The sequence below is a fragment of the Rhinatrema bivittatum genome, chromosome 3 (genome assembly GCF_901001135.1).
Source record: "Rhinatrema bivittatum chromosome 3, aRhiBiv1.1, whole genome shotgun sequence".
NCBI lineage: Eukaryota > Metazoa > Chordata > Amphibia > Gymnophiona > Rhinatrematidae > Rhinatrema > Rhinatrema bivittatum.
The window spans coordinates 35,240,172-35,254,544 of NC_042617.1; the positions used below are offsets into that span (position 1 = coordinate 35,240,172).

General features: G+C 42.6%; 1 protein-coding gene across 1 annotated transcript in view; it reads right to left on the reverse strand.

Moving 5' to 3' along the window:
- Positions 1–13,226: 13,226 nt before the first annotated feature.
- The window catches only part of LOC115088505 (F-box only protein 28-like), a 32,504-nt gene continuing 31,357 nt past the window's right edge, over positions 13,227–14,373 (reverse strand). The window contains 4 exon segments of the mRNA XM_029596766.1: positions 13,227–13,751; positions 13,753–13,803; positions 13,805–13,858; positions 13,861–13,973. Coding sequence (XP_029452626.1) covers positions 13,575–13,751; positions 13,753–13,803; positions 13,805–13,858; positions 13,861–13,973 — 395 coding nt within the window. The 3' untranslated portion in view covers positions 13,227–13,574.

The following is a 14,373-nucleotide window of genomic DNA, read 5'->3' on the forward strand; positions in this document are numbered from 1 at the left end:
TACCGAGATGATCAAACCAAGTTAAAACTGAAAAAAAAAATAGCCAATAACTGAGGCAATTGTCTAATATTGCCAGTGCTTGCTTGAACTGATCGGTTCAAGGTAAGGATCCAGATAGCTGCAACTATCCTCCAGAGTAGTCATAGAGGTCAGAGCTTCACTAACAAAATAGGAGCTAAAAAAATATATATCCTGCTGAGGTCAGGTAACAAAAACATTGAGGACTAATTGCCCAGAGCAAACAACACTTTAGTTACCAATTCAGTTCAAATATGATCTTGTTCTGCTTCTAGTGCAGCATGAAAATCTTTTGGCTTCCACCACAGAATTGAACCATTTTATGTTGCCTTTATGGGCTACTCTAAGTTTAGCTGGGTAGAGCAAAACAGACCATATCCCAAGTTGAAACAGCTTGGAGCAAAGAGTGCAAATTCTCTCCCTTGTGCACACAGTTTAGAAGGGAAATCCTGAAAAACTAGGTTCTTCTTGCCTTCATACGATAATTGTTTCCCTGCACGAATTGCTTGTTGAATTTCCCTTTGGGGCAAAGTTTAATAATCGAATGATTACCACCCTTGGATGCTCAGAATTCTCCCGTCTAGGGCCCAAGTGATGCACTCGTTCAATGCGCAGGTCCCATGTTTGCTAGGGCAGGTTCAGTTCATGAGACAACCAGGATTCCAAAAAAGTAGACAGCATGCGATCGTCCACCAATTCAGGGATACCCACTAGCCGCAAGTTATTGCTGCGAGACCAATTTTCTAAATCTTCAAGCCGCTCTTCCTGTGTTGTGAGGGCCCCCTGAATGGCAGCGATATTCCATTTTCACGCCATGTAGGCCATCCTGCATGTCGGAGATCCGCTGCTCTGCTTCGGCCATGCATTGCTCAAATCCAGACAGAGTGACAGAAACATCAAGTTTATCCGCGTTTTTTTTAAATTCTGGCTCCAGCGTGGCAACCACTACAGATCTGAGTTCACTAACAGCCATCATGTGCCCCATCCCGAGCGGTTTCCAGACTGCTGTGGTCATCTTAAGGGACCCCAGCTTTGCTTTTTCTTTCTCCTTTCTTACTGGGTGAGACAACATCGCCCGAGGCAGGTAAACGTCCGAGCCAAGACAGGAAGTAATCCCACTCTCGGGTAAAATTTTTTGAATGGAGAAAAGTAAAATATCAGCTGGTGGTAGGGTACGTGGCCCAAGAGAACAGTGTCTCACATTTTGCTGCCCTCACAGCATCACATGACCTCCTTTCGCACACAGGTGTACTAAGATTGTTTTGAGTTCACATCTGAGAGATTGGTAGATACTATAATAATATCAAAGTAGAACACAAGGGTTTTTTTGAGATGTGCATCCAGTGGAAAATCTTTTCCATTGAAAATATAACCGCGCCAAGTAGACCGCTTTCTCACTGCTGATTACTTCCTTCACTACTGAAGAAAAGGGCAAGTTGTATTAATCTGCTTTCACTATCCAGGCAGTGAGTGTTAGGGATTAAAGGTTGGGATGAAGTACTGTCCCATTGTAATGTAATGGAAACATTTATAGACAAATTAGTTGAGAACTAGTCTTTGAAATCATGGAAACTACACTTGGCATGGGCAAAAATGGGCTATTAGAATCATCGTTCCATCTTCCATTTTTAATGTGATTGTTTTAGAAATTAGAGTATTGGGGAGTATGTATACATCAGACCCTTGCTCCATGAAAGGGAGAACACATCTGTGATTGACAGTTCTAGCTCTGTCTCTTGAGCATAAGAAAGGGCATCTGCGGTTGAATGGTACTGCAAGGAGATCTATCTTTGTGTTCCCCATACTTGAAACAGGAACTGAACTGTACTGGGACGGGACCATTCATATTGATTCAGGGAGTCTGCTAGTACATTGTCCTTACCTGGGAGATAAATGGCATTTAGTACCAGAAATTCCCAGTTCCAATTTTTTCAAGCTTCCTGACAGTTTTAAGGAGGCTGTTTTTCTCCTTGTTTACGTAATGTATGATTACTACAGTGTTGTTCAGATTGTACCGCAGTCCCCTTCAATGACAACAGGAATTATAATAGGGCCTTGAAAAAGACTCTCAAGCTCTAGAAAGGTTTATGTTTAAGCATGTCTCTTGAATGGACCAAGTTCCTTGGGAGCAGCCAGTATGAGATGGCTACCCATTCGAATGGGAGGCATCTTTTTATCAGCATTTATTGAATCTGGGGAGGGTGAAAATGTTGGCCAGAGAGGAGAGTGGATTGTTGAACCCACCCTTTCAAGGCACTGAAGGAGGCTTTGGCTAGATGAATTTTGTGGGATATTGATTGCAAATGTTGATTGTATCAGTGTCTGAGATGTCATTCTGCTTCTCTCAGAGTAAAATGAGCAAAAGCTATTACATGGACTGTAGCTGTCATGTGGCCCAGCACTGTCCTGAACATTCTAAACAGATTCAGTTGCATCAGATATTATACAGACCTCTTTCACTTTTTCCAAAAATTTTGTTACATTACAGCCCTACTCTACAATGGATAATATGCATTTTCACTCCTCAATCTATACACAATCAGTGGCGTAGCCACGGTTGAGCCTGGGTGGCTCACCCACTTAGTGTTGGCCCAGCCCACAGCTTGAGAAGCAGCAAAGCAGTGGCTAAAGAGGGAAGGTGGCCTGGGAGGCCGCTGGTGGACCCTGTCCACCGGTGACAGAAGGGAAGGTGGCCTGTGAGGCCGCTAGTGGCTCCAATCCCACCCACAGCCGGAAACAGAATGGGGCCCGGGAGGCTGCTGGAGGACCACAAAACCACTGGTGGCCGAGAAGAGAAACCCAGCTGGAGAGAGCCTGTTCACTCCGCGGCTGCCGGCCCTATTGAATTGAAAATGCTTGCAGCTATAACGTGCTCTATGCTGATCCCGCGATGCAAAGATCAGCATAGAGGAAGTGCTAGCCGCAAGAGTTTTGAATAGCACAGGGGCCAGCACACAAGGAGCAGCAGCAGAACAGGCTCCCATTTATGCTCCTCATGGGCAGCCTGCCTGGGGAAGGGGGCTGTTGGTGTGAGCCTGGGAGCCTGCCTGGGGGAGGGGAGCTGTTGGTATGAGCCTGCCTGGGGGAGGGGAGCTGTTTGGTGTGAGCCTGGAGCCTTGGGGGAGGGGGGTGTTGGTATGAGACTGGGAGCCTGTCTGGGGGAGGGGAGCTGTTGATGTGAGCCTGGGAGCCTGCCTGGGGGAGGGGGTGTGGGGGTGTTGGTGTGAGAGTGGGAACGTGTCTGGGGGAGGGGGGCTGTTGGTGTGAGAAAGAGAGCCTGCCGTGGAGTGGGGGTATGAATGGGAGCCTGCTAGGAAATGATGTGAGAGAACAAGTGGGAATGGAGAGAAGTTATGTGTATATGTGTGAGAGCATATGTGTGTGGAAGTGGGAGCCTGCGTGTGAGAGTATGAAAGTGGGAGCCTCGTGTGTGTGGGAGTGGCAGCCTGCTTGTGAGAGAGCCTGTGTGTATGTGTGAGCCTGTACATGAGAGCCTGTGTGTTTGTGTGGGAATGTGTACCTGTGTGTGAGAGAGAACGTAAGAGTGAAAGCTTGTGTGTGTCTGTGAGGGGGAATGGGAGACTGCAAGTTTGAGTGCAAGCCTGTGTGTATATAGTAGGAGTGGGAACCTGTATGTATGTGAGAAAGCATGCAAAAGTGGAAGCTGTGTGAGAGAGAAGTGTTTCAGAGAGTGCAAGTAAGACAGAAACTGTGTGTGTATGTATGAAGGAGGAAGGAAGGAAGAAAGAAGAAAGAGGAGAGAAGAAACAAAGAATAAAAGAGATCCTGAAAAAGGAAGTAGGAAAAGACAGACAAGGGGAACAAAGAGACTGGGACCAACCAATTAGAAAAATAAGATAAAAAAAATTATTTTGACTTTCAGCAATTGGAATATGCCGTCTTTGGGAATGTGCATTTCTTATACATTTTTATGTTGCTGTTTCTTCAGTATTCACAGAAGCTGAGGCTGGTTTCTCAGGCTTTCCATTTCAGTTTTGTCTGCATGTTTGTTTCTAATATGTAGTCCCTTATTCTGTATTAGGTAAGAGTCTGTCTGTGTTGCACATGTGTGACAGAAGTGCAGTATTTGGCTAGTGTGTAGTTTCTCTGTAGATATTTGTAGAGGTTTGGCTTGTTCTGTATGCCCACTACGTAGTGTATTAGTGTTCTAGGGCTTGGTGTAATGCTTGCCTTTGCTGCCTAGCTGTAGATAAGGTTGCTGCTGTTTGAGTCCTGAGAGTTACTGCTGTTATGGTATGGCATGGCATAAGAAGATTCTAGGTGTTGTTTTTTTGTTTTTGTAGGAATTTGTCTTACTTCACAAAGTGTTTGGCATTAGAGGGAGTTTGTTTTGCTGTCACTGAAGTGGCACCAGCATTTGAACATTTTTTGCATGTTCTAGTTCTGTTCTGCACCTGTTGCAAATCTTAAGTTCTTATGATGATTATTATGGTTATTGCTATTTTATTGTAGTTATGATATGCTCTGAATTTTTTGGAAAGAGGATTCAAAAAAAATACATTTATATTTGTTTTATTACATAATTAGATCTGATGTTTGTTAAACTTCTGTTACTTTTTACATGATGTGTATAAACTGCAATAAATATTACAAAATGTAGATAAATAAGGTATTTTTAATGCTGGTTAAGTGCTTGAAATAATAGAATGAAAATATATTTTAAAGCATCACTCATGATGAAACTACTTAGAGATCCATTAACAGAAGCACTCTAAGGCATTATTTATTGATGAGTACAAATAATAGGGCCTATATTTGTATGTCAACTGCCCACCCATGTTAACCTTGGGGGCCCCCCCCCCCCCAAAACATTAATTTCTGGCCATTGCACCCAATACTTCATAAAGACAAAGCAAATCGAGGTTTGTAGAAACTTGGGTGCACAGGGCCTTCAGTGCGCATCTGTGTGGATATTTATTTTATGTGGATTTTCTGCACATATCTCATTTGCATGCCATCCTCTTATTAAAGCCCGCGGAGGCACCTGCTTTTGCCATGTACACTATAAAAAATAAATAAATACACTGAAAAAAAAAGGGTTGATTTCACTTGGTCTTATTACATTGGCCCTATAGTGCTTTCTGACATGGGCAGCTACCACTACTAGGCCATTTGGTGAATGCTTGGGGAGATGCTGCCAGGTCAAATAGAAACACTTAATATTGGTAATATTCTTCTTTTATTCAAAATCAAAAGATAGTTCTTGTGGTTAGCGTGGAAGATGTGCATTTAAATACCTTCAAGATCCAAAATAGCCAAATCGCCAACATCTAGATGAGGAAGAATGGTGCTGAGGGAATTCATTTCAGAAATGTATTTTGATCTCTTAAATCCAGGGTCAGTCATCATTCCCTCCAACTTCTTTCTAATCCCAAAGTATCTGCTGTGGGAAATGGCTCTATTGCATCAGCCAAAAAAGAGCAGTAATCTCTTGCAATTAAAATGAGAAGCTGGTTTGAGAAAACTTATGGGAGAGGAGGTGATTTGTGAAGAGGTAAAGCTTTAAAAATTTAGATGATAATTCTTATGAATTATTTTGTTAACTCAATGGTCCGTGGTGACGAGAGATGACTGAAGTCTTCCCCTCACCAATCTTTGATAGAATAGAAGTGCAATGCTTTGTAGTAAAAATGTGGGTGAGGGTTTTTGGAGATGATTGTGTGCTGTTTCCTGCTCCAGATGTGGGTTAAGAACCTACGTTACTAACTAGGTCAGACCAAGGGCCCATCAAGCTGTTGCTACTGTTGTTGAGGCTTTATCAGGTACCCAGGCTGCATTGCCTTTGAAATGGGTAAGGCTAGCTCACAGAAGGGAAGAAATATTGTATCCTATAAGAATGAGACTGGTATCTTTTTTGGAGTAGCTGCTGTTAGGACTTGTAAGGAATAACAGTTTGCCTTTATAGCATTTGCTGTTTCTTTTCCTTTGTTTCAGAACACGTTATCTCCTGATCAGGGAGCATTAGCTAACTTTTCATGCATGTTTTCTCTAAGACCTGAGACCTTAAGCCAAGCTAGACTTTTTGTCTTTCTAGCCAATGCTGAAAATCTGAATGTAATGTTGCACAAATCGTAAGCAGATTTTATCAAATACTTTAAACATTCATCTGCTTCTGTGAGATCTGTAATTTTTTACAGCCCAAAGGCTAGCATTATCCCTCCATTGTACATTATCTTTATAGCCTACAAAAGCAATCTGGAAATTATGGGCTGAAATTTTACAAGCAAATATTGGAAAAAAAATGTTATGTCAAGCCTTTTTACCAGGTGGTGCACTAGAGTTTTTATTATTATTATTATTTCTTAGATCTTTTAAGAGCAGATTCTACCACTGATTAATGAGGCAGTGGTTCCTATCACTGTCTGGACAGGAGTGAACTTTATATTTAAATCTTCCTTGTGACTGGAAATGTGAAAATTAGTGTTTGCCACATTTTCATTTGAAGCTCCTGCTAAGAGTTTTGTCAACTGATATGGTCAAAGACTGCTTTAGTGCTTGTATAAACTTTAAAAAAAAAACCCCAAACTCTTAGGAAGTCTTTTGTGAATGGACTGCCTGTAAGTCAAAAAGACATCTTTTGTAAAAAAAAAAATAAATGCTAGGAGAGCCTCCAGAGGTGATCTATTCCTACTGAAGCCTAGAGAAGGGCTTAAATGAGAATCTGAAGATTATGTAATGATTGTTACGAGTGGGAATCTAAAGATAACGTAGACTCAATATCAGAGTCAGAAATCACTAATGGAAATTCTGAAGATAATGATGTGCGATTTCCCCTTTTGAAATTCTGCCATTCTCTGATATGGTGTAATGGGAGATAGATTCCACTTTGATAGTGTTGCCAGAATAGGTTCTACTAAAGCAGGTGGCATTGTATTTATTTATTTAAAAGCATTTATTTATTACCTACAGAAAAACATTCATTAAAATGGGACAGACGAGAACAAATACAATTATCTGTGTGACAAAAATATGCAAATTGGAGCAGAAAGAAAGGGTAAGCCAGTTACATTTGTCTGTTTGGCAAAATATACAGGAGAGGACATGGGATAGTGTTATTGGAATGCTTCCAAAATAAATGAGATTTTAATAGTTTCTTACATTGGTTTGGATCTTGCATGACCCGGAAATAATGGAAAGGAATTCCAAAAAATAGGACTATATATAGACAAGGATTGCTCATGTGGATGCTAAAGAGGCAGCTTTGGGGAGAGGGACATCTAGTAAAAACCGACTCAATGAGTATAGAGGGTCCAGACTGGTGTATGGATGCATAGGATGGAATTGATCCAAGGGGATGAAATGTTGTGAGGTGATTATGAATAGAGATGGCAACTTTATATTTAATGCGAGAGGAAATGGGTTGCCAATGTAAATGTTTTAATATAGGTGTGATGGGTAACAAATCATTGAACCTGAGAGTAGACATGCAGCGGAAGTCTGAATTATCTGTAGTGTGTGGAGTGAGTTTTGAGGAAGGCCAGCATAAAGAAAGTTGCAGTAGCCAATGGAAGATGAGAACGTGGAATACAGTAGAGAAATTATGTGGTTGTAGAATGGACTTCAAGTGTCTTAGCATCTTGAGTTTGTAGAAGGAGCTTTTAACAACTGATTTAATCTACGAGGTCATGGAGCAATTTCTTAGAAAACATCAAGGTTGTGAACTGTGGGAGAGATAGGAATAGTATCAACCAAGCTGTGGAGAGTCAGGAATTAAAAAGGGAAGGTGAGGACCAAGGAAAAGAACATTGTCTTTAAATCTCACCAAAACCAATCTATTAGCAGAAAGCCAACCTAGAATAGTTTGAAGATAAACAGACGCAAAGCAAACTGTAGAAGACCAAGATGAGTCAAGTGGAAAGAAAAATTGTATGGCATTGCATACAATTTACAGGAAACAGAGTTGCTCAAGGAGACGATCCAAAGGAGTTAAATATATATTAAAGAGTTTTTCATATAGCTGTGTACACATTTTATTCATAGAATCTGTATAAAAAAGAGTGATAATCCATCAATGAAGTATCTGATTCCAGGCCAATATTGTTTGAGAAAACATATGAGACCTTAAAGACTCAGGGGGTCATTTTCCAAGCAGATCACATGCGATAAGGGACGTTTCACATGCAAAAAGTCCCTTATCGCGTGCAATACCAAGATCGGGGCGGCGTTAGCCCCAGAAGAGGAGTCGGGGGCGGCACTGGGGCTGACGCCGCGAAGACCTCGCTGACAGCGAAAGGTACGCTGTGTTTTCGTTGCCAGTTTCACGCCGAATAACTACACCTTTTATGGTGGAGTTATTTGGCGTGACGCTGGCAGCTATTGCACTGCGGAGGTGCGATCGCTGCCGGCTATCGCAGGACCGCCCCTCCCGCCCCCCGTTACCGCCAAATTCACTATGCCTTGCAGCATTAGTAAATCTAGGAGACTCACAAGAAAGAAAAGAGCGCACTCAAAACCCCCCCCCCCCCCCAAAAGCAAATAAATAGCTGCAGAAGTTGAAAGCATATCTTTATTCCAACAGAGAAAAAGGAAAGACTGAGGGCACTGCTGTGGCAGTAGATGCATAAACCTGCTGTACATGCTCAGAAAGACTTCTAGGTCTTTGATAAGTTTCCACATTGGCGCCACTAGTCAAATTGCCAACTTGTGTGCATAAATTCGTCCTGCTTTTTATGGAGAAACTGTCTGCGGAATTTTAGCGCCTGCTTATAATGCTTAGCTTATTACATCAGTTCCTCGGTGAATGTTATGGTCTTGATCAATTTATTTCTATAAATCAAATTAACTGGCCCATGATATGTAAAGCTTATATAGAAACATAGAAATGACGCAGAAGAAGACCAAATGGCCCATCCAGTCTGCCCAGCAAGCTACGCACTTAATCCATTTTTTTTTCCCTTTTTCTCTCTCCCATCTGTTACTATTGGCTTCCAGTACCCTCCAGCCCTAATTCCCCTCCACCCAATTTAGAGAGCAGCTTTGAATCTGCATCCAAGTGACATCCAGTTCAATTGGGGGTAGCAACCGCTGCAACAAGCAGGCCACCCCCTTGGCCCCATACTCTTACCCACCCCTGTTTTTATTTTTTTTGGAAATAGCAGCCCTCCATCCTTCCACTCCGTGAAGGTGGAACACAACTACTGGCCACTTGCATCCCGCTCCGTGAACGCCTCTGTGGCTACTGCCGCTCCATGCAGTGTTTGAATGCCGCTGTGGCTACTGCCACTCCGTGCAGTGTTTGAATGCCGCTGTGGCTACTGCCGCTCCGTGCAGTGTTTGAATGTCTCCACTTTATTCACGCCCTCTAGACTTGATGGATCCACAGTGTTTATCCCACGCCCCTTTGAAGTCGTTCACAGTTTTAGACTTCACCACTTCCTCCGGAAGGGCATTCCAGGCATCCACCACCCTTTCCGTGAAGAAATACTTCTTGATATTGGTTCTTAGTCTTCCTCCCTGGAGCCTCAGCTCGTGACCTCTGGTTCTGCTGATTTTTTCTGATGGAAAAGGTTTGTTGATGTCTTTGGATCATTAAAGTTTTTCAAGTATCTGAAAGTCTGAATCATATCACCCCTGCTCCTCCTTTCCTCCAGGGAGTACATATTTAGATTCTTCAATCTCTCCTCGTATGTCATCCTGTGAAGACCCTCCACCTTCCTGGTCGCCCTTCTCTGAACCGCTTCCATCTTGTCCTTGTCTTTTGTAGATACGGTCTCCAAACTGAACACAGTACTCCAGGTGTGGCCTCACTTGGTGAGGCCACACCTGGAGTACTACTTAGAACATTCAAGAGGAAAGACCTCCCTTTTTACTAAACTATCTCCCCCAGCACATGGGTGCAAGCATCAGCTACTAAGGAGTATTTCAACCTCACCAATTCCCGTTTCAGCTAAACTAAAATAGACTTTGGGGGTGTTCCACACTTATTTTCACCCAAGGGAGTCCGAAAAACAAATCCACTGGTAGTAGGGAGGCTGCTATAATAGGTGGAGGTAGTAGTTCATTCTTAGGTGTTTTTATGTCTCCCCTGCTGTCTGGAGTCCAGGCTGGTTGCTTGGACTCGGGTGACCACCTCACCCTACTTTTGTTACCTGTTGCAACCTGTGCAGCTTACGGTATTGGTTGCCCTGACTAATGATTTCACAAATTTAAAATAGACGAGGTAACCCTCCTACTAGGTGGTAAGATGCAAGATTTATTTGAAGTAGAGGAGTACAGAGTGCACTTAGCAGCAGCACACGCTGGGGTGGGGGGAAAAAAAAAAAAGGAAGAGTACCTTTCCTTACAGCTTGAAGTAGCCAAGATTAAATGCCCATTTAATAAACTGGGCATGAGGTTGCATTTGGAAGAAGATATGTTTGCTTTACTTATCTGTGACAGATATCCTAGTCACACTAAATCAGAAAGGGGCAGCTCTGTTCCTCTCCACTGCCTTTCCCCAGAAAAATAAGAGAAAAGATTTTCCCCACACTTTGGTATTTTATAGTCGTCTCTACAGGTGGTTTTTATTATCAGTCTTTCAAAATTAAGTACCTGCAAAAGAAATAATCCTGTTACATAAATAAAAACCCTGCATAACAAACATTCAATGATTTTAATGAATAAATGAAGAATCCATGTGATGCCAATGTTAGTGACCACTGTGAAGCCATTCGTACAGCAGAGAAAGGACAGGGATAAAGTGACAATTCATAGCTCTGGCTAACAGGCCTCCACTGTGTCTCTAGCCATTAACATTCTTATGGCTTTAGAACAAGCTCAGACAAAAAAAACAAATTACAGGCTAATGAGTTCCGGTGGCAGGCAACTTAGGTACAAGTCTGGCACTTTGATTTTAACCCCAGATGAGGGAGGTATTGCCTATAGAGCAAGAGCTGCTCAACCAGTCCTTTACGGGCCCCCCCACCCAAGTGGGTTTTCAGGATCTTTCCAATGAATATGCATGAGTCATTTGCATACACAACTTCCCAGGTAGTCAAATATTTCTCATGCATATGAGCACCCATGGTAGTGGAGGAAAATCTGAAAAGTAAAAGCATTACTTTAAGAACATGGACACACTATGGTCATTGGAAAAAACTAAAACCTGCTTTACAAAAACTGTCCACTGTTTCAAGCAGCTCGTGATCATATCACCAGTTTCAGGATTCTCAGTAAACGAGTAGATCTCATACTTGTATTTACTACAGGTAACATTTTGTAACTGTTCCATGTGATCAGCAACTTAAAGAATAAGGCCTCTAAACATTATTAAAAAACAATCAATCAAAAGACCAGGAACAGCTCAGCATTTGAAAAATATAAACAGGTAGTCTAGGAATGAAAAATTAAAGGGTGTGGGATGAAACGTGGACAAGGCTTAATTTGTATACGAGCCCCCCATTAAGGCTGCTGTATGGGTCATACTTAGAAAGGCCTGGTTGGATGCTATTGGAAATGCAAAACCTCTCATGCAATTTCTAATCCATAGGTGAAATTGAGGTAAAACCATGAATAGCTCAGTCTGACCTTATAACATTGGCCTTTGCTGGCAATTCTAGCCTCCACCGGTAGTAGCCAAATCATTAGACATTGCATTTCCTGGAACTAACACTTTTGTGTCGAGCTGAAGGCAAGGGAAGATCCTATTGCCCAAAGGCAAATAATGCTTCTAAAACAGAAATTTTTCTTAAATTTTAAACTAAGCCTTTAATTCTACTAGAGCCAGTAGGCTTCTACTGTGCTATCATATTCACTGGAAGCTCACATTCTACTTTCCAACTGCCTCAGTTGTCTGGATGTGCTTCTTCAAAGAACCAACTCAGTCGCTGGAGATTACACACACATCTGTCAGGTAACTTGTCACTTCAGTGCCAACCCTAAAACTCCATCACCTCCATCAAAAGCAATTAAGAGTCATTTATGTTAATTCAGAGCATTTAAAATTGCCAAAAAATATACAACTTTGAGGTAAAAGAAGAGCTAGGGAAAGGAACAATTTATACAATGTTGGGTGTTAAAAAAAAAAACAAACAAAATCAAAACAGTGCAAGATTATTTGAGCCTGTAACTGCAAAATTTTAAGTGCAAAAGAAAAAAAAATGTAAGCTCTTTTTGTGTTTTTAATGAACTGGATGAGTGGAATAATATTTGCTGGCAATATAAAGCAGATTTCAAGGACAAGAAAATGGTTTACTATCCCTATTCTAAGAAAATAAATTGCTTGTCTTTACTTTTTCCTCTTGATCAAACCAAATGCATCACAGCTTTAGCTATGGGCCAAAACAGCAGCAGTACAACATGCTAACAGTGGGGCGCCCAAGTGGACAGGAACTGGATTGGAATGCCTAGATCCAGTAGGATAAGGGAAACCGAGCCCACGACGAAAGCTCCACTTTCAGTTCAAGGTCCAATCTGAATGGATCATGCCATTTCAGTGCAACCCTGGTTCTCTGGTCTTACTGCATTCTACCAATTCACTACAACAAAAGTCAGCCTACAATGGCCAGGGAGGGGGTGGGGTGAAGAGTAGAAAAACCAGAGGCTTTGAGCAAAATGTTAAGCCAGCATTAGATCAGAAACTGGGCCTTCAAGTTATGAGGGGATGTAAGCTACTGAAAGAGAAAAAAACCCCGCCCCTCTCCATATACAGGCAAGGCCGACACTGCTATCTGTTAACCATCCATCCCTTCTAATTGCAGGCAAGGTGTTCTGCTGAAAACTACCTACTAAGCCAGGGCGGAGGAGCCTCTGCCGGTCTCTGCTTCTATAAAAAAAAAAAGCCCTTGCTTCAGGAAATACACTGCATGCGTATCTGTCCATGCAAATACAGATGATGGCTCCCATCAGGAGCTGGAACAGGAGTGTTGCGACTGGGTACGGCATTCCTGGCCCATAGTCTATAAAAATAGAGAGCTAACACTGTAGAGCAGAAGTTATTTCCCCATTAATCAATCATTACATGGATACAAAAAAAAAAAAAAAAAAAGTTGCAACTACGTTTAAGACATTTCAGACAAGGTCACTTGTAACAAAAAGGTCAACTTTGTTTAAAACAAGATCGTGAATATTGAAGTGGTGGATCCTTTGTCTTTCAAGTGAACAGGATATCTTCTGTTTAGAGTTTTCACTTCTAGTCAGTCATAACTGAATTTTATTTACCTTCCTTATTTTAAATGTGCATATCTGCATAAACACTTTTCTTTAAACTTATAAACATATATGCCACCAGCACAGGGGGGGGGAAAAAAACAAACAAACAAAAAAAACAAAACCTTCCTCAAAACCATGATAAGAGCAGAACGGTTAGTAAAAATCAATTGCAACGTATACAGTTTATGCATGAGGCCCACCTTACAGAACAGGGGGGTAAAATAAATTTTATCTCAAAAGTGGAAGGGTAAGGGGGGGGTAGGGTGGGGGGGGAATCTCAGTGGTGTTTAAAAAGCTTGGCAGCCAACAGGACCCCATGCTCCTAACCACAGTATCCCGGCCGCGCGAAACTGCTCGGGATAGGGAGCGGTGGGCTCTTCCGGTAACATAAACCCATCCTGAAGGGGCTACTTTTTATTTCGAAGGCGCTTAGATTTCCCTAGAGAGTCCGGGCTGTTGATGGCCTTCTTCCGTTTGCGGGGAGACTCCTCCGCCTGGCCTGAGCCCGAGGGATTTTCCACCGCGCTCTCCATGACCTCGCGCAGCTTACGCTCCAGTTCGGCCAGGCGTGCGTTCTGTTCTCCCTATGATCTGGGTCTGTTCCAGCAGTTTCTGATCTTGGTCTTGAAGCTGCTTCCTGCTGCTCCTGCACCTTGGTGCGGAACTCGGAAACTTCACGCCGCAGTACTAGTCAGGCCCCGCGCCGTTCGCTTTCACTTGCTGCTGGAGTGTTAGTGACCTCCTGCCTGGAGGGCCTTGCTTGGAGAAGAGCTGCATCGTTGTGAGAGCTGCAGACGGGCCTGGGACTGAGAAGAGAGAGAGAAAAAAAAAAAGTTATATAATTTTACTTAACAAGAGGTCATGAAGGTAGATGATATGCCAGGCTGTTCTCCTAGGGATGGATTAATTCAAGTCTCCCGCTACAAGGTGAAAGGGGTAAGTAGTAGTGACCTGTGATAATTAGTCCTAAAATGCACCTGCCAACTAAAGAGTCTCAACTTCTCAAGCCACCTAGTAATTCCATAGTCTGACTTCATGTTCCTTAAACATAAGGACCACCAGTGTGGGGGGGCCCCAGGAGCCTTTTTTCAAAACTTATTTTTCAGCACCGGGACCTTCTGAAAACTCCAGGCCCTGCTGCAAAAGCAGGCCCACCCAGATAGAATTGCAGGCTGGCAGGCCCAGCACTACCAGATGTTCCTGTTG